This window comes from Schistocerca cancellata, chromosome 8 (assembly GCF_023864275.1).
Source record: "Schistocerca cancellata isolate TAMUIC-IGC-003103 chromosome 8, iqSchCanc2.1, whole genome shotgun sequence".
NCBI lineage: Eukaryota > Metazoa > Arthropoda > Insecta > Orthoptera > Acrididae > Schistocerca > Schistocerca cancellata.
In genome coordinates, this window is record NC_064633.1 from 161771004 (window position 1) to 161792044 (window position 21041).

A 21041-nucleotide genomic window follows, 5' to 3' on the forward strand; every position below is an offset into this window, starting at 1 on the left:
ATATGATTTTTGTGGTAGTCCAGCTGTTAAAGTGCGGGGAGGCATAATGTTGCGGCAGTATACTGACCTACAGATCTTTGAACATGGTACATGTCATTGTGTCACTATACTTCTTCACCATGTTGTCTTTTCAGGGGTGTCTCGACCCTGACGTCATTGTAATAGATTACAATGAGCGATCACATTGAACTGCGCATGTGGAGGAACTCCTGGAACGAGAGGATATTCGGCGGATGGACTGCCCTGCCCTATCCCCCAACTTAAGTAGCATTGAGCACGTGTGGGATGTGTTGAAGAAACGTACTGCAGAAACAACAGTCCAGCAGCTCTCAATTGCGCTGGTGGAAGAATAGAATGCCCTACGCCAAGAACTCCTCACTGAGATTATGTCGAGCATGGGAGCACATTTCAGAGCACTGTCGTCCTTGGTGGTCACTCACCCTATTTAGAACCACGTCCCGCCTTTTATAATGTGCAGGGGACAATCGTATGTCGCGGTGACTTCAGTGTAATTATTGTCTTTTAATAGAAGTGTCATTTCTGTACCTCTCATTGCGTGTTTCTTTCAGGTCCACGTTTCACCGAGCTACGTTATTTTGCAGTGACACATCATGCGAAAGTTACTTTCGGCCTTACGTTATGCACACCAGTGTATTTGTCTTGCTTAATAAGTGTACCGACAATGATGAGCGAACGGCCGGGAGCAGCCCAATAAAATAAACCCAAAGAACTGCTTACGTCAAATACGTAGGGTAAGAGTTAGACCATTGGGTGAGACGGACCAGTGGCAGATTTCACAAATGCGCCACTGGAGAGCGGATCACACTATTTGTGAGGAAGTTCTGTTGTGAACAAAGGTGATGCGGAAGAGTTGCTGTCACTTTCGTGTTAGTTCTGGAAAAAAATCACATTCTCTCTTCTGGTAAACAGAAAAGCGTTATTGTGTTGTTACATAACTTTAGTATTAAGGCTCAATTTTCAGAGTACCGATACAGTTTTTTTTTTTTACTGCAAGTTTGAGAAATGTGTAGGCATGAAATTAACCTAAAATGGCCACCGAATTCGCTGCCTACAGACAGAAATTGGTGAAGTCCATCTCTCCTAGACAATCGGGAGAGATCGACCACTTGTTTTTATGTGGGAGAGACGGAGCACAATTAAATTTAGCTTCAAGGCATGTGTAATAATGCCACTGATGATAGCCGCAGTTTCAGGCTATACTTATTTGTCGGAAGATATATCTGTGCCAGCAAATGCAAGAGCAGAATCTTGCACTCAGGCCAACCAACCACCTCAAAGCTCATCAAAGGACTTGCAGATCCCAAGCACACCAAAAGAGCAGAGTTATCTGCCTAAGTCAAAACTAGAACTTTCAAGATTCCAGAATGAGATTTTTCACTCTGCAGCGGGGTGTGCGCTGATATGAAACTCCCTGGCAAATTTAAACTGTGTGCCGGACCGAGACTCGAAGTCGGGACCTTTGCCTTTCGCGGGCGAGCAGACGAGGTACTAGCAGAATTGAATCTGTGAGGACGGGTCGTGAGTGGTGCTTGGGTAGCTCAGCTGGTAGAGCACTTGCCCGCGAAAGGCAAAGATCCCGAGTTCGAGTGTCGGTCCGGCACGCAGTTTTAATCTTTCAAGACTATCACCTCAAAACTGACTACTCCTAAGCCAGCACAGACAATACTTTTTCTTCTATTGACAAAAACCGTGAATTAAGAGGAAGGCAACAGTTGTATCCAAAGGGCTAAACTCTGCTGAAAATATTGTAACTGTAGGGAAAAATAGGGAAAAGAGGAGAAAGGAAACAGAAAAAGGCACAAAAAATTATCAATGAATGATCAATGGGAAATGCCAGTATAGTAGTGAAGAGGAAAACAGACCGAAGAAGCTCAGTAACAAAAATACTGCAAATACCTCTCTGTGTTAATCAGGTGCAGACACTATAGAAGATTACGGAAATAAAAATTTGATTAATAAGATGAGGATGAATGTGTTGGCTGTGGTGAAATTTACTACCAAACGTAAAAATTACTATTGGATTGAGTGTGTTTCCTGTTCACGATGGTCAAAATATTTCTAATAAGTGTAACTCACGATAGTCAAAATTTTAATAATAAGTGTAACTGCTGTGATGAGAGAAAGCCAGGGTAATGCTTGAACAAAACCAAGAACTAATTAGAAAAGCCTTCGTAATAAACTGATAAAATTATTCTGAACTAAAATATTTAATACTATAATTCTATATTCATTAAAACATATTCAAAACAAAAATATGAATTTTTAATTGACTTCTTTCTTCATGTTTATCCATTTTTATATTGTTCATCTCTCCCAGTACACTGGTTCTCTTACCAATACACCTAACACCAACGTGCTGCCACACGTCAAAAAAAGTTGAAACACACACACACAAATCTTATCCTGAGGAAAAAAGAGTGGCCCAAAAGTGGTCATTATTAATATGATACACTTCCAGTTCCACTACCGCTGCTGACATCTTTGCAGCTCAACTGCAATCGGATAATTATCACTTGAATGTCTTTTTCCCTTACACTGACTGAAATGGAATGTGTTACGCTATGTACTTTGTACATAATGACAGCACGATATCAAACTTATGGCCCATTGTTTCCATGTCTCTGAGATATGTTGACAAAAATTTCATCCTTATGGGAGATAATTTTAAGTGTTTTCAGGACAGAAAAAACCAATCCTATACAGGCTGGAGAAAAATTGTGTCACGTAATTTTAACCCTGGATAGCTGATGCCAGTGGGAACCAAAATCACTGACGTTGTGTAGGGCGACAACGCACCATTTTAAACTACGGAAACTTGGCGCCAAACGATCCGATTGGTCGCGGGATTGCCCTGTTGCCGGATGCTCTGGACAACGCAAGACCGCGAATGCTGGAGATCGGGATGTATCCAAGGCGGCCCGCACGCGCGGTGGTAGCGAGAACCATAGCACTGCCTGTCAACTGACGAACGGCAACAGGGCAATCCACGGCCAATTGGAGCGCGTGCCGCCAAGTTACCGTAGTTTAAGAATGGTGCACAAATTTAGTAAATTTGATTCCAACTGGCATCAGCTATCCAGGGTTAAAATTTCGTGACACGGTTTTCCCCACCCAAATTATGGGAGTACATTTCGGATATTAGGTGTGTCTAACGTTAATAGAACATCGTTGTCGCCTTCTTTCGGACTTTAAGAAAGATCGGATCATTGGCATTAGGAGCATGGAGGCAGATCACATTGACATTCGGCTGTAGTGCAAAGACAGCAGAACAAGTGGTTCAAAGTGGCTCTGAGCACTATGCGACTTAAATTCTGAGGTCATCAGTCGCCTAGAACTTAGAAGTAATTAAACCTAACTAACCTAAGGACATCACACACATCCATGCCCGAGGCAGGATTCGAACCTGCGACCGTAGCGGTCGCTCAGTTCCAGACTGTAGTGCCTAGAACCGCACGGCCACTCCGGCCGGCAACAAGTGGTGACGACACGACTAAGGACAACAGTGTGGCACGGTCCTTCAACGACGACCACACCACGAGGAGATCACAGAATTGTGCGACTGGCTCTGCCGTATAGACAGCCGTCAAATCCTGAAATCCGTGCAGGAGTTACAGACAGATTGGTGCCACGAGCCGTCGGGAAGAAATCCCAGGAAGCTAGCGGCCACGCATTCTTTAGAGATGACACCATGCCACACATTATAGTGTAACACTATCCATTGCAGTCATTTGTAACTGAATCTACGAGGGCTATTCAGAAAGGAAATGTTTCCGTCTGACGCCGCTAGGCGCGCGCCGACCGCGTATATTTTGGTATGTACGTGTTCAGCAGCTCAGTCGGCATCCATCCGTGACAGCGGGAACGTCTCTGCGTATCTGGTTGTTTCGATATTCGAATTTGAAATGTGCGCTGCAATCGAAAATCCCTCCAGTTGTGAGGTGCGGTCTGCGATACGGTTCTTGTTGGCGAAAAACCTAAAACCTATAGAAATTTATCATGAACTGTGCGAAGTGCACGGAAACAACGTAATGAGTGAATGTTCCGAAGGAAATGGTGCACTCTGTTCAAAAATTGCCGAACCTACGTTCATGATGAAGAGAGGAGTGGACGCCCGAGCATTGTGACTGACGACCTTGTCGCTGAAGTTGATGAAACGATTCGTGAAAACCGTCGCTTCACAATAACGGAGTTTTCACTTTCTTTTCCACAAGTTTCACGGACTTTGTTGTTTGAAATTGTCACTCAAATGCTAGGCTACCACAAATTTTGTGCACGACGGGTGCCCAAAATGCTTACAGAGCACCATAAAGAACAGGGAATGGGGTCAATGTTGAAATTTCTGGAGGCCTACCACAAACATGGTGATTCATTACTGGATCGAATCGTAACCAGTGACGATACTTGGGTGAAACACGTCAATTGCGAGACAAAATTACAGTCCATCGAGTGGAGGCACACAAGGTCCCCCCAAAAACCAAGAAAATGTTTGCAAACCTTGTCAGCAAGGAAGTTGATGGCGACATTGTTTTGGGGTAGGAAAGGTGTGCTTCTTATTGATTTTCTCGAACGTGTAGCAACCATAAATTCTGCCTGGTACTGCCAAACTTTGCACAGCCTTAGGAGAGCAGTTCAAAACAAAACACCGAGAAAAGCTGACGTCCAAAATTTTGTTTTTGCACGGCAATGCCAGACCTCAAACGGCAAACCGCGCTAAAGAACTCCGTAATTCATTCAAATGGGAAATTTTCCCTCATTCGCCCTACAGCCCCGATCTTGTAACAGGCGACTTCCACTTGTTTCCCAAGATGAAGAACTGGCTTGCAGCGCAGCGCTTTGATGACAATGCCGAACTCTGGGAGGATGTGACTCACTGGCTGAAGTCTCAGGCGGCAGAATTTTACGACGAAGGTATTTCAGAGCTTGTCCACCGCTATGATAACTGCCCCAATGTGTTTGGTGACTATGTGGAAAAGTAGTATGTCAGTCGCTCTTTGAGATGTATATAATAAAATGTATTTCTTGTACTTAGTTTTTTTATGCCAAAACGTCCCCTACTTTCTGAATAACCTTCGTAATTAAATAAAACATTTCGTTTTCTCGTATATATGTTCTTCTGAGCAATTGAATTACAAACCGTAGCGTGGAGCATCCTTTGTTTCCCTGTTGGTGAAGATGCGTCATGGCATGCATCTTTTGAAACACCACAAGCTTTGGGAAGCCATCTGACCACTTCATAGCTGCTCGTAACTTATCTACGTGCGATGGAACAACGTCCAAGGCTAGCACATTTCACTCCATGGCCTCCTAGATGCGCTCAGTAGATTTGACGCCAGGTGATTGGAGGATGATGTGGCAATAAGGGTAGCGGTGACAAGAATTTTCTTGTCTGTCAGCTGTTCTCAAACCATTACGACTCTCTTGCAGTATGTTGCAGGCGAACAAACGGGTGCACGGGAGCGGAGAATTCCAACAGTGCTTTGTTAGCAAGCCGATTGTAGTGCGTCATGGCGTATTGAGTCTGAGAATATACTCAGAGGTTTCAAAAAACGAATACGAAATCTGTAAACGGTGTTAAATGTTCGGTTGCCCAACAATACCTCATTTTAATATCTTTCTTCGTAAATCACCGGTCTTGTAAAGATCTTGACCAAGAAAAAAGTGAAGCAAAAGAGCAGGAGGAAACGCAATGGAAACTTCATGGATCGAGGTGATATGTGATGTTCCTTCAGTGATTACAAAATCAAGTCAAATTTGCAAAGAACTTCAAAGTATGAACACAGTTATCAATTTGGCCTGGATGTAAGTTGGCTCAGAACTGTTGTCACTGGTCTTTGATATAATGCGTAACAGCACTGAGATGCAGCCGGCGTAAGAGTTGGTCCCACAGATCAGAGGATCTTGCAGGCCACCAGAGTTCCTCTACATCATACAGACACTTCATAGAGACACGTAACATGTGTGGACGAGCATTGTGCTGTTGAAAAATGGCATCACTATACTGTAGTGTAAGATGTAACTTTTAAGAGGACGCAGGATGTTCGTAACGTACTGTTCTGCCGTTTTTTACTCAAAAACTACCAGCCGTTACCAAAAGTGGTACGCGATGGCTCCCAACAATTTGACGGCAGGAGTGACACGAGTGTGCCCAGATCGCCGACGATGGCCATCCGGCATAATGCAAAACAGCGATTCACTGCTAGACACAATACGACGCCGTTCATCCTTTCTGGTGAAGGCACCACTTGAATTGCAGCTGTTTTTGTCGTGGTGTTAACGGCAACCTACCCTTCGGATGGTAAATCCCTATTCCAGCCGCTGCTACTCTCTGACCGGTGGTGTGGGATGATACAGAATGTTGCAGTCAGTGCAATACTTGTTCTCGGATGGCAGCAGCAGACGTAAGGAATTAAATTGTGCTTAGTGCATAGAACGACGATCCTTCCTTGTGGCGGTCAGACGTAGTCCACAAGAACCTTGATGACCAGTATACCTGTCCCCACATTCGCATGCTGTCCAACATCGGGGCACTGTCATATCCAAATAATCCACAAATCTGGATACTGCGCTATTCGATCAGCCGGCCAACATGCTGATAACGCTGTCTCACACTCGGACGCAGCATCTTCTTGTCACTCAGAATGATCGCTCAACGTCTGACATAGCTCATGCCCTTGTGTACCCCACAGTGCCTTGTAACAACACAAAAGACGAACAACACGAATGCACTGTGGTGGCCACTGTACCTGTCGCAGACAACTGCAATCATCTACATATCCGTCAACTGTGTGTATGTGACGAAGTTATATGTTGACATCCGAGCTTGTCTTCCGAGTGTGTATACAAACACAGTGGGTTTACAATCTATTATGATTATCTTCGATAAATAGCTAGATGTTGGACCCTACAGATTATCGAAAACATAAGAGGTGGTTGTTTTAATAACAAACGTAAACGTGTAACTCTTCAGGCTTTCCCGGCGAGATCTTGACATGTGGAATAATCGGGTCTACTGCAGGATGTTTGTGTCGCTCTGTCACCGGAGAAGAGATAACACATTACAGGCAGCGCCAGGCGGGCGCGGACGGCAGAGAGAGCACTCAGCGCACTCTGGGCATAAATACTGGACAGGATCCTCCAATACGGCAGTCTCAGGTAGCACCTGAAGAAGGCAACGAGTTACGTGGCCGAAATATTGTGCCAGAGCGACACAAACATCCGGCAGTAGACCCGATTATTCCACATGTCAAACTAAACGTGTTATTCTTTTTACACTATTAATGTTACAAGCCCATTTCACAGCTGACATGCTCATGAAATTATCAACACATGTAAATACATTTGCCTTCTGCATCACACTTGATTCTAATTTTTATTAAAAATGTTAGCTGTGGACTAGAAGTAATTGTCCAGACAAAAAGTTACCTCTCCGTCTTCCAAATTTGTCTGAGTAGTACGGTGTAGTTTTGTGTACCTCTGTCCGTAGCGTAAGCATCTTGTTTGCAGGTGGAGGAAAGTCCGGTCTCAGCTGAGTCCGTCGTTCACAGCTAGCCGCCTGAAACCCATGTTCCTGCTGATCAAAGACGTCTGCGATAACATGGTGCGAGTGCTGAAAGAAGAGGGGCCAAAAGCTAGTTCAGGTATTTCATGCAATCATTGTGGTTTACAGCCACGATCCAAATGTAGCCAACAAGACCTACTACTTAAACGAAATTAGAACTAATTTAATACTTTCAGCTGCTAACGGGCGTTGCTATAGATCAACGGACAGGTGAAAATGTGTGCCCCGACTGGGATTCGAACCCTGGATCTCGTGCTTACATGACAGACACTCTATCTATCTGAGCAACCGAGGGCACAGAAAATAGCGCGACTGCAGGGACTATCTCGCGCACGCCTCCCGCGAGACCCACATTCTCACCTTGTATGTCCACACACTACATTCGTAGTGTCCCTACCCAACACACTCATTGCTCGTGGAAGACATTCTTACCAAGTCCCGTAAGAGTCCGGGGAATATGTGTGCATTCGCACAGAAGAAGGAGGTCATGGCCGGTACTGCCAGAACTATATACTTATATGGATACGGTGTCTGTTCCTTCGGACATCTTCGAAGGAACAGACACCATATCCATATAAGTATATACTACTTAAACGGTTGTGAAACGTAGCAGCGTGGCAGTAAGAATACTGATTAGACCTAGATAAACGTTTCGGAGTCGTGATGGCCTAGCAGTTTGTGCTTTTGGTTCACTTTACTGGTGTTGTCACTGTGACTAAGTGTTACACTCGCTGTTGCGATCCTGGACACATATTTGTTACTTGGCATAACTCGTACAGTTGTATATTTATTTATTTTTTATACAGCAGTACATTGTTACTAGAAAAAATATTGCCACTATTCACAGTAATGTCAAACTGATAAGATCTACAGACAGAGCATTATAATTATTTTTCTATTATACAGAATTTCATTCCCCCACCATGAGGGCAGGCGATCATCTGTCCGTAGAGCAATCTTCTGCCAACATGATGTATTTTCGACTTACAGCTCTGTTTTAAAATACTGCACGAGGTTACAGATAAAGGGTTAATATGTCTAAAGTCTTTTTATAAATAAACTGTGTTTACTATTTGATGGCTGTGCACACAAGTGAATGAACAGTTGCTCGTGGTAATTGTAGGTGGATAAATGAGTGGATATGTTGGAATGAAACAAAGCAGGTAACAGGAACTTGGTATTACGTTCGCGGAAGCGCTTTAATGTATATTTGAGAGTCGGATATGGAGTGGGAGCTGTGAAATGTGGTATTGAGGGGTAGATAACAGAGCCTTGATTTACGGGAGAAAGAGGAAAAGGTGAAGGAGATCATAACACAAAATTTGGTTAACGTTACTTTGAGACATGAAGTGTGTGGTGATGAATAGAATGAAGTGCGTGTTGATAGTTGGCAGCGACCCATATTGGAAGAGGAGTAGGAACAATGTAGGATTCTGCCGATAAAGTTTCTAGGGTGCGTTGAATTCCTGCAGCAATTTGAGAAGGGATGAGAATTTAATTAGCTGCTTAAGGTTTCGTATAGGCAACGATTGGCTGGTGTGGGATGGTAAGCGAGTAATAGCACGTTACAGAAACTGTTGTTGTTATTGTTGTTGTTGCTGCTGTAGTCCTCAGCCCGAAGTCTGGTTTGATGCAGCTGTTCTCACGAGTCTATCCTGTGCATATCTCTTCATCTCCAATTAACTACAGCAACGTGCATCTATTTGAGCCTCCTCAACGTATTCGTCCCATGGTCTCCCTCCACAATGTTTAGGCACCATACTTCACTCCATTACGAAACTAATCCCTCAGGATGTGTCCTATCGACAGATTCCTGCCATAATGTTTCTCCCCAATTCCATTCAATATCTCCTCGCTATTTACTCATCTACCCATCGATTTTCAACATTTCTCTGTGGTGCCACATTTCAAAAGCTTCTATTCTCTTCTTGTCTGAGCTACCTGTCATCCTTGTTTCACTACCGTACAAGGCTACACTGCACACAAATACCTAACACTTAAGTTTATATTCGATATTAACAAATTTCTCTCCTTCAGAATCGCTATGTTCTGCCATTTCCAGTCTATATTTTAAAGCCTCTGTATTTCGGTCATCATCCGGTATTTTAACTCCCAAATAGTAGAACTCGTCAGCTACTTTTGGTGTCTCATTTCCTAATCAAAGGTCCTCAGCATCACCTAATTTAATTCGACTGCATTCCATTACAATTGTTTCTCTTTTGTTGATATCCATCTTAAATCCTAATTTCAAGACACTATCTATCCCATTCAATTGCTTTTCCAAGTCCTTTGCTGTCTCTGACAGAATTACAATGTCGTCGGGAAACCTCAAAGTTTTTATTTCGTCTCCGTGAACGTTAATTCCTTCTACAGTTTTTCTTCGGCTCCCTTTACTGCTCGCTCAATGTACAGATTGAATTACATCTGGAATAGGCTACAACCCTGTCTTACTCTCTTTTCAACCATTGCTTCCCTTTCATGCCTTCGATTCCTACAACTGCGGTCTGTACAAGTTGTATATAACATTCCTCTCCCTGTATTTTACGGCTGCTACTTGTTGAATTTGAAAGAACGTGTTCTCGCCAACAGTGACAAAAGCTTTCTTCATTTCCAAATACTAGAAACGTTGGTCTGCCATTTTTATTTATTTTTCTACAGTATGCTGTAAGGTCGCATTGCCTCGCGTGTTCCTACTTTTCTTCAGATGCCAAACTGAATTTCCCCAAGGTCGGCTACCAGCATTTTTTCCATTTTTCTGTAAGTAACTTGAGTCAGTATTTTGCAACTATAACTTACTCTACTATTATTTCGGTAATGTGCACAACGTGTCAGATCCTGTTTTATTTTGAACTACATTCTTCTTGCAATCTGAGCGTGTTCTCTTGTCTCATATGTTGCGAAGTAAGTGGAACAACTTGTCATGGCTGGCTCTTATGCGGGTCCCAGTACTTCTGAGGAAGAGCTGTCGAATTCAGCTATAAAAAGTATACGGTTCCATTAAAAAAATCGTACATGCTTCAATATCTTTGTTGATACTAATGTCGAAAACATTAACCAAACAAAAAATACGTGCCCCTCGACGTTCTAACATTTGCTGTAAACCGAGTTTCGATCTGTGTAAGCGGTACGAAATAAAAGGGGCTTTACATCTTGCGTGACTCCCCCTGTATATTTGCTGTGTGGGGAAAAAATATTGAACCAGGCTGGTATTAACATGAATGTTGACAAGTAGCGTTACAGGAAATTCAGGCTCAGAAAATTCAAAACTTGGACGTAAGATGCTGCATTGTCTCTAATCTTACGTTACATGACCTTGAGTTATTGCATTATGGCCGATGTAATAAAAAATAACATCTTCTAGTTGACAGATCGCGTCAAGTTACTGATGGGTGAAACAGCTGTCAATACGTGTCATTGTTTTTTTTTTAATGTTTTAACCAAAGTTACACAAGAACTATAATTTGGTAGATTACTGGCAGGTACAAGCACAGTAAAGTAACGGTTGCGGGGGGGGGGGGGGGGGGAGGGGTGAGTGGGCGGGTTGTATGATTAGCTGTTCGCTATAAACCTTAGAAGTACTGCGCCAAAAATTTCTTCTCATTTTCAGTTTGATCATTGAGAAGGTATTCTTATGTTATATGTGTGTTGATAAAAATTTAAATTTGTTCAAGAAGCCTTTGTGAGCAAGATGAAGTGCTTGAAGATTCTGGTCTTTGCTATTTGCGGAACGGCTACGTTGGGTAAGATGTATAGCAAAATTGGATTTCTGCAGGTTGTTAAGATGGAGTACATCAGTACGCTCAAAGAATCTTGTAGCGAAGTTTCTGTCAGTTTGTCAAATATAGAAGCTTGGACACAAGTTGCATATAAGTTTGTACTTGTATTATTACACAGTGTTTGATACTATAAATAATTTTATTTTGTATCTTACTGTTGGTGTGGAAACATTCTTACGCCACATGTCTTAAAGAGCTTGGCGATTAGCTAAAAAACCTTACCTCAGAAAGGCAGCTTTGCAAAATTGATTTCTTGTTTGTGAGTGGCCGTTCACAACTGGTTCGTCTAATTCTTTTTTGTAAAGTATTTTATGTATTAAAGCAGAATAGTATCTAATGCTGAATGTAACTGAATTTATAATTTTTATTTTTAATGTATTTTAGTTTTATTCATTAATATATGAGCTTACAGTTAATTATGGATTTGAAGCATGCCATTTTATGTTGGTCTCGCTGGCGGGAAGACTTTGAGATGACTCTTGTTTTGGACGCAATTTTATTTTCTAAATTTTTCATTTCACTGGGGCTCTGCAGCTAGTAGAAGTAATACGCTGCCTTACGCAGTGGTGCAGAGTACGTTAGCACCGAATTAAAAGCTGGTTCTCACGGAGCCACTGGAGACGAATAAATCGTACGGCACAGTAGCGAGCCACTGGAATGGGCAAAGGTACGCGGGCTACGAGGAAAATTTTGTTTGACGACCGATACGTAGGGAAACCACAGGCGTTCCAGTGCGAAACTCAACATTTTGTTTATTAAATATTAGTTACCCGTTTACCTTTGTCATTGCAAATACCACGATGAGCCTAAGAGTCGTCGTATCTTTAATTCGACAGTACCACTATGCAGTAATCCAGTTTAATTAGTAGACAAATGAATACTGTTAAGACACGACGATGTACGAATAGCTGCGAAGTTTTACGAAGTATGCAGGAGATTTCGACTGTGCACCAATCTATTCAGACGACGATAAGACGTACTCAAAGCGTGTTCTTCTGTAATAGTCGGTTTTACCAAGCTCTCGAATTTCATTAACTTTCTGAGACGAATTGTTTTAAACTGTTTCACTCTAACTGTTTTACGGCGTTCGCTAATAAATGCTTCGTAATGGCATCCCCGGACTTATTTCAAGTAAATTAGCTACCCGCACAACCACTTATAATCGCAAGCCACCTGCTTGCACCTTCTAATGTATCCAATGCGCTAAAAATAGCTGCTTAGAGAGACTTCATCTACAAGAGCTTGTAAGAAAACTGGTAGGAGGAAATCTTACATGCCGAATCATTAAGAGGGGTAGGACGTCAAACTGGCCGACTTGGAGCAGGAGAGGCACCACAGGACATTTTAATTTCAACTGTCTATACTTTTATAAATAAATTCATAAAACTTTGTCAGCATGACCAGGAAGGGTTCAGGATTCAGGCTCATAGCAGTGGAAGTTCAAAACTATAACAAAATATATTTTTTACATGTGAAATGTCATTTTTTCACTTACTATCGGCTGCTTTGTTGCTATAGGTACACTTTTCTTCATAAGTAAGGGAGATTCTTCGATGAATTTTGCACAGCATACAAACCATACTTACAGGTGTATTAAACTCTAGAATTTTCCAAATCTATTAAAAAATGTGCTAAAAATTGAGATAATTAACCATTAAATTTGAGTTTTTTCTAAACATGAAGTTTAAAATGTAACAGCTCATTCATTTTTTCATTAATTAAATAATGATAAATATTTTTTTACCTGTGAAATGTCATCATTTTTTCACTTACTATTGGCTGCATTTGTTGCTATAGGTACACTTTTCTTCATAAGTAAGGGAGATTCTTCGATGAATTTTGCACAACATACAAAACATACTTACAGGTGTATGAAACTTTAGAATTTTCCAAATCTATTAATAACTGTGCTAAAAATTGAGATAATTAACCATTAAATTTGAGTTTTTATAAGCATCAAGTTTAAAATGTAACAGCTCATTCATTTTTTCATTAATTAAATAAATTCTAGAGTTTCATACACCTGTAAGTATGGTTTGTATGCTGTGCAAAATTCATCGAAGGATCTCTCTTACTTGTGAAGAAAAGTGTACCTATAGCAACAAATGCAGCCAATAGTAAGTCAAAAAATGATGAAATTTCACACGAAAAAAATAAATTATTTTGTTATACTTTTGAACTTACATTGCTATGAGTTTGAATCCTGAATCCTTCCTGGTCGTGTTGACAAAGTTTTATGAATTTATTTGTAAAAGGATAGACAGTGGAAATTAAAATGTCGTGTGGTGCCTCTCCTGCTCCAAGTCGGCGCGTTTGACGTCCTACCCCCCTTAAGATAACTCAGGAAGGGGTTAACGTAAGTAGCGTAGTCTCGGGTGGTAAGCCTGAGCACTTATACTGAATGTCACCTACACTAATTTCTATGGTGTCGTGGCTAAACCGAGAAACTTTTACGGCCGCTTGGCAAGGGGTCTTTCAATATCTAGTTCACAGTTCTTGGCTTTCTGTGAATTTCACAACTATGTTTCTTGTATCTATTAGAAATTCTAAAATTGAAATAATTAATTCCACTTGGTGTTTCGTGTTCTACAGCGACTTATTTTTGTGTTGTGTCTTATTTAGTACTTATGCATTATTATTATTATTCTTTCTCTTCTCAGACGTTATGTCTGGTCAAAAATGGAAAGTGACGCGGACCTTGATCAAGCGTGACTTCCTTTTAACTGTACGGTATTTGTTATATTGCATTTAGGAACTTTCTGGTGATTGAACATGTATCAATAATTTCGGATTTATTGTATATATAAGTTTGGATGTAGCTGTATTGCGTTGATGTACTGGTGGATACTGTGTGGTATGACTCCTGTAGTTGATAGTATAATTGGTATAATGCCAACTTTATCCTGATGCCACATGTCCTTGACTTCCTCAGCCAGTTGGATGTATTTTTCAATTCTTTCCCCTGTTTTCTTTTGTATATTTGTTGTATTGGGTATGGATATTTGGATTAGTTGTGTTAATTTCTTCTTTTTATTGGTGAGTATGATGTCAGGTTTGTTATGTGGTGTTGTTTTATCTGTTATAATGGTTCTGTTCCAGTATAATTTGTATTCATTATTCTCCAGTACATTTTGTGGTGCATACTTGTATGTGGCAACGTGTTGTTTTATTAGTTTACGTTGTATGGCAAGTTGTTGATGTATAATTTTTGCTACATTGTCATGTCTTCTGGGGTATTCTGTATTTGCTAGTATTGTACATCCGCTTGTGATGTGATCTACTGTTACTATTTGTTGTTTGCAAAGTCTGCATTTATCTGTTGTGGTATTGGGATCTTTAATAATATGCTTGCTGTAATATCTGGTATTTATTGTTTGATCCTGTATTGCAATCATGAATCCTTCCGTCTCACTGTATATATTGCCTTTTCTTAGCCATGTGTTGGATGCGTCTTGATCGATGTGTGGCTGTGTTAGATGATATGGGTGCTTGCCATGTAGTTTCTTTTTCCAATTTACTTTCTTCGTATCTGTTGATGTTATGTGATCTAGAGGGTTGTAGAAGTGGTTATGAAATTGCAGTGGCGTAGCCGATGTATTTATATGAGTGATTGCTTTGTGTATTTTGCTAGTTTCTGCTCGTTCTAGAAAGAATTTTCTTAAATTGTCTACCTGTCCATAATGTCGATTTTTAAGGGTCGATAAATCCCCTTCCTCCTTCCTTTCTGCTTAATGTGAATCTTTCTGTTGCTGGATGTATGTGATGTATTCTATATTTGTGGCATTGTGATCGTGTAAGTGTATTGAGTGCTTCTAGGTCTGTGTTACTCCATTTCACTACTCCAAATGAGTAGGTCATTATTATTATTATTATTTCAGACGGGTTGGAGGCGTGGCGTCTGTGCATGCGGTACACGGCCGACGTGGTTTCGTCGTGTGCGCTGGGCGTCAGAGGACGCGCCCTTGAGGACGAGCACTCGCCTTTACAAAAAATGTTTGAGAAGCTTCTTGAGCCAACCCTCATGACCATTTTGACGATCTTTGTCACGGCTACGTCACCGAAATTGGCTGCGCTTCTCCGTCTAAGGTACTGTTATTATTATTACCGAAGCTTCTTCGAGAAGCATCTTGAGCGCTCATAAATATCTACAGACATTATTTTCTCTATAATCTCCAAAATGCTGTGTGGTATTTGGTCTGACTGGTCTGGAAGATTATTCGTTTCTATTGGCGCTCACTGGTGGTGTGTCTTGTCGGCATGAAATGTGGATTTACTCCCTTAGATGGAACATGGCATTTATGAGGGAGAATAACATTTATGCGGGAGAAACTGCCTCAGATCAGTCTCTGGGCATTCTGAATAAGGCATTCTGTTATTTTCCTAAATAGACTCAAATGGATGACTTGCTGTTTCTTAATCTGACAATAGACCCTTGAAACTTCCTGGCAGATTAAAACTGTGTGGCCGACCGAGACTCGAACTCGGGACCTTTGTCTTTCGCGGGCAAGTGCTCTACCATCTGAGCTACCGAAGCACGACTCACGCCCGGTCCTCACAGTCTTACTTCTGCCAGTATCTCGTCTCCTACCTTCCAAACTTTACAGAAGCTCTCCTGCGAGTTCGAGTCTCGGCCGGGCACACAGTTTTAATCTTCCAGGAAGTTTCATATCAGCGCACACTCCGCTGCAGAGTGAAAATCTCATTCTGGAAACGTCCCCCAGGCTGTGGCTAAGCCATGTCTCCGCAGTATCCTATCTTTCAGGAGTGCTAGTTCTGCAAGGTTCGCAGGAGAGCTTCTGTAAAGTTTGGAAGGTAGGAGACGAGGTACTGGCAGAAGTAAAGCTGTGAGGACCGGGCGTATGTCGTGCTTCGGTAGCTCAGATGGTAGAGCATTTGCCCGCGAAAGGCAAAGGTCCCGAGTTCGCGTCTCGGTCGGGCACTCAGTTTTAATCTGCCAGGAAGTTTCATTTCAGCGCAGTCTCCGCTGCAGAGTGAAAGTCTCATTGGAGAATAGAATCTTGTTTTCCAGTTCTTCTCTAAGTATGCTTGGCCGTCGCCCGTAATGACCTCGACATGACGTTGTCCACTGTAGTTGCTTAAATATTTCAATTTAGTATGCAAGATACCCATCTGCTTCTATCTCGTCGCATCTAATGCCATTCATGACAGACTCCAGCTCTTCTAATGCACTTTGCTATCGCCATCAATGGTATCGCAAGTGCAGTGGGCCACACAGACCCTCCGTCACTGTAAGTGGATGACCTTCGCCTCTACTATGTTTCTGCATCAATGCGAACCGCTGAGCGCCAAATTCATGGGGCTGCCTGGAGAGTCCATGATCGGGCCCTGAATCACGGCTATCAGTTTTATGCTGCGAAATCACGAGTTACGCGTTTTTGTCGACTCTGGACTGTGCACCCACACCCTGAAATTCATCTTGTTTATCTGGTCCCTTATTATTACTGATGCTTAAGGAATCCAATTCACTGTTTCTTTTTCCCTTTTTTAATAAGATGGTAACGCGTGCTTTAACCAATTCGGTTAATGAATCCTGTAAAACGTATAACAATGACTAAAATTGTTTTACAGCAAAATAATAACAGCGAGTGCTATATGTGTCACCTGCGTTTTTGCATACACATGTTATAAGAACAATTTAAAATTATAGCCTGGTAGAAACGATGTAGCTCTTTAAATTTAATGTGGGCATGGTGCCCACCCAGAAGGAATCAATTCAGTATATCCACTTGCAGATGAGGTGAATGATGATGATGATGATGATTATATGTTTAAAGGTACTAAACGCCTGTGTCATCAGTCCCTCCTTATCATGAGCGAAACATCTCTCTCTCTCTCTCTCTCTCTCTCTCTCTCTCTCTCTCTCTCTTCTCAGTGATCACAGGCCCTGTAGTCCACGCGCTGCATCAACGATCTGCTTCCACCGCCTTCTAACCCTCGCAGCCTCTCTCCACCCTGCGGAAATTCCTAATGCTGCGATGTCCTTCTCTATGTCATTTTTCCACCTTTTACGAGGTCGGCCTAATGGTCTTGTTGACTGGAGAGTTCCTTCAAATGCTGTCTTGGTGATTCTGTTGTTTTCCATACTGGTCACATGTCCAGCCCATTGCAGTCTCCTACTTTTTAATTTCTGGATGATAGTGGGTTGCTTCATTAACTGATAAATTTCATTGTTCTTTCGAATTCTCCATATGTCATTCTCCAACACAGGTCCCCAGATTTTTCTCATTACTTTTCTTTCAAAAACATTCAGTTTTTCTCTTTCATTCTTTGTAAGCGTCCAGCTTTCTGAACCGTACAGTACTATGAGGCAGATAACAGTGTTGTATGTCTTCATCTTTGTGGTGATTGACAAAGCTTTACTTTTGAGTGGGTTGATTAGTGAGTACAGACATCTCGACCCTGAGGCTATTCTTTCATTTATATCCATTGTTATGATATTTTTACTGTTGAAACGTGATCAAAGGTATTTAAACTGGAGAACTTTTCTGAATTTAGATTGTTGATCAATTTCAAAGTAAGGATTTGGGTTTATGACTCGACTATTTCCATATATTCGGTTTTCTCTTGGTTAAACAAAAGCCCGATTTTGCTGGCACTCTGCCTGAGATATCTGTATATGTCTTTCAGTTCTTCTTCAGTTTCACTCAGCAACACTATATCATCTGCATAAGCCAGGAGTTTTACTTCACTGTGTTCGAATCGGAGACCATTGTATAGATGTAAATTACTCTCCCGAACCACTTTCTCTAATGCAAGGTTGAAGACGACACATGAAAGAGCGTCTCCCTGTCGTAAGCCTGTTTTAATTGGAAAGGTGGGGGATATGGATCCTCGGAATTTCACTGCTGCCTGGGAGCCATCCATGCACAGTTGTATCATCCTAATGATTTTACTGGATACACTAAATTCTCGCAAGGTGTTTTAGAGGCTACTTCTGTAGATGCTGCCGTAGACTCGCTGGAAGTCAATGAAGAGACAGTGGATGTTTTAGTTAAATTCCCAGTATTTCTCAAATATGTGTCGTATAGTAAACAAATTATCAGTTGTGGAGCGGTTTGTTCGAAATCCAGCCTGGTAATCTTGAATAATGTTTTCCGCATAAGGTTTAAGTTTTTCCAGAATGGTCATTGACAGGATTTTGTATGTTACGTTCAGCAAACTGAATCCTCTGTAATTTCCACATTCCATTCTGTTTCCTTTCTTGTGTGTGGGACAAATTATTGCAGTTTTCCAATCTTCAGGCAGCGTTTCAGTTTTCCAGATCATTGTGATAAGGTTATAAATTTCTTTGTGTAGTTTGCTTCCACCTTCTTCTAACATCTCTGCTGATACCTGGTCCTCGCCTGCTGCTTTGTTGTTTTTGAACTGTTGAATGGAGTGGATCACTTCCTGTTCTGTGGTTGGCTCTGAGCACTATGGGACTCAACTGCTGAGGTCATTAGTCCCCTAGAACTTAGAACTAGTTAAACCTAACTAACCTAAGGAAATCACAAACATCCATGCCCGAGGCAGGATTCGAACCTGCGACCGTAGCGGTCTTGCGGTTCCAGACTGCAGCGCCTTTAACCGCACGGCCACTTTCCTGTTCTGTGATTCTACATTCGTCGTTATTAATGTTGTCACTCTCAGACATTGCGTAATTGAGGGCTATGTTCGAATCAGTGCAATTTAATATTTGTGAGAAATACTCTTTCCATCTTTCTAGGATGCCTTCCAGCTGCGTTAGCATATTTTAATTTTTATCTTTTATAAATAGGTTTTCACTTTGGTAACCTCTCTTACTTTCCTTTATTTACTGAAACAACTTCTTTGAGTTTCTATTCCTGCTTTCCACTTCTATAGATTCTAGGACACCAGTTGGATATTTCCTGTTCTCTGTTGGCAGAACTCTTGCTGTTTCTCTTCCACCGCATTGAACTTCTCCCTCCTGTCCTCACTCTCTTTATTATGCAACCATAGCATCCTGTCTTCTTTCCTCCTTTCTGCTGCTCTCTGACACTTTTCGATGAACCATTTCTGTTTCTTCGTTTTCTTTTTCTTGCCCAGTGTTTTTTCTGCTGCGTCTGTTACTACAGTCTTTATTCTTTCCCAAGCCTTCTCGACACTATTTTCCTCCTCAGCTTCTTGCAATGCTGTAAATCAGTTATTTATTTCAATCACATAGGTTTCTTTAACAGACAGTTCCTTAAGCCGTTCGATGTCTAAATTAGGTTTTGGTGTGGCTTTTGGTTGTTGATTCCAAATCATCTTGATTTTCATGTTTCCTTCAACGAGGACATGCTCCGAGCCAATTTCAGCTCCTCTATACGTTCTGACATCTCTTATAAATGAAGTGAAACGTTGATCTGTCATAACATGGTCAATCTGATTTACTGTTTTACCATCTGGAGAGCACCATGTACTTTTGTAACATGTCACATGTAAAAAGGTAAAAAGCGAAAAAATGGAGACCTGGTTGCTCAAACTATATAAGTAAATTAAAGTTTAAAAAAGTGTGAAAGTGGCTGTAACACGACAGGTAAAATAAAACAGAGATAACCCAGGCATTAAATGGTTCAAATGGCTCTGAGCACTATGGGACTTAACTTCTCTGGTCATCAGTTCCCTAGAACTTAGAACTACTTAAACCTAACTAACCTAAGGACATCACACACATCCATGCCCGAGGCAGGATTCGAGCCTGCGACCGTAGCAGTCGCGCGGTTCCGGACTGAGCGCCTAACCCAGGCATTACTTTGCACAGGAGAGTCTAAAGACACAACAATCCGAGAGTGGCAGAAAGTAACCTGTGGTTTCTCGGTGGGTACCCGTCACAGTGGGAGGCTCTCGTCCCCACGACCACCCCTAACATTGGAGGTGGAAGAGTATTAAAGGTTAGAATAACATTCGCTCTCCCTCTTGAAATGCAACACTTTGGTAGTGGCTGTCACGTCATCCGTATGCACCCCAGGTTGCGAGGTTGGCAATCTGCGAGTGTGCCGCAGATCGGCCAGCAAGGCACACTCAATGAGAAGACGCGCTGTCGTCGGTAGACAACTGCAGCTGCAGTCAAAAGGGTCGTCCTGAGGTAAAAGAAACTCGTGGAGAAGTCTCGTGTGGCTGCGTCTTTAGCTAGACAGTCGGCGAGTCCTTTCCCTGGAATGCCTATCTGGCTCGGTGACCAGATGAAGGTCACTGTCTTTCCAGAGCTCTAGAGGTCAGTCAGTAGGTCCTGGATAGCACAGAGTTATGCCTTTTAAGCAAATTATGGAATCGCTACAGATCAGAAAGATCGTCTTGGCGTGGGCTTTAGCGTACCGCAAAGCCTGAGAGATGGCAACCAACTCTGGAGTGTCCACTTGGCAGATAGTGCTTCTCGTTTCCCCTTGCATGTGGAAAACTTAACCCACCCTGTCGTTGACTTTCGACTCATCCGTCTAGATGCTTATTGAATTAGAATAATCGTGACGGATTGAAGGAAACAGGTGACGGAGAAGGATAGATTCAGCATCCTTCTTGGGGCCACAAAAGAGGTCCATCCGTATGACAGGACATGGTATAGCCCACGGGGGATGCACAGAGGGAGCTCTAGGAACCCAGACTAACGGATACTTTTACATCTACATCTACATCTACATCCATACTCCGCAAACCACCTACGGTGTATGGCGGAGGATACTTTGAGT

General features: G+C 42.0%; 1 protein-coding gene across 1 annotated transcript in view; it reads left to right on the forward strand.

Annotated features, from left to right (window-relative positions):
- LOC126094466 (cytochrome P450 6a2-like) overlaps positions 1-21041 on the forward strand; it is an 89247-nt gene that overhangs the window by 35988 nt on the left and 32218 nt on the right. Inside the window, exons 4-5 of the mRNA XM_049908854.1 lie at positions 7525-7658; positions 15234-15441. Coding sequence (XP_049764811.1) covers positions 7525-7658; positions 15234-15441 — 342 coding nt within the window. The remainder of the gene's footprint in view (positions 1-7524; positions 7659-15233; positions 15442-21041) is intronic.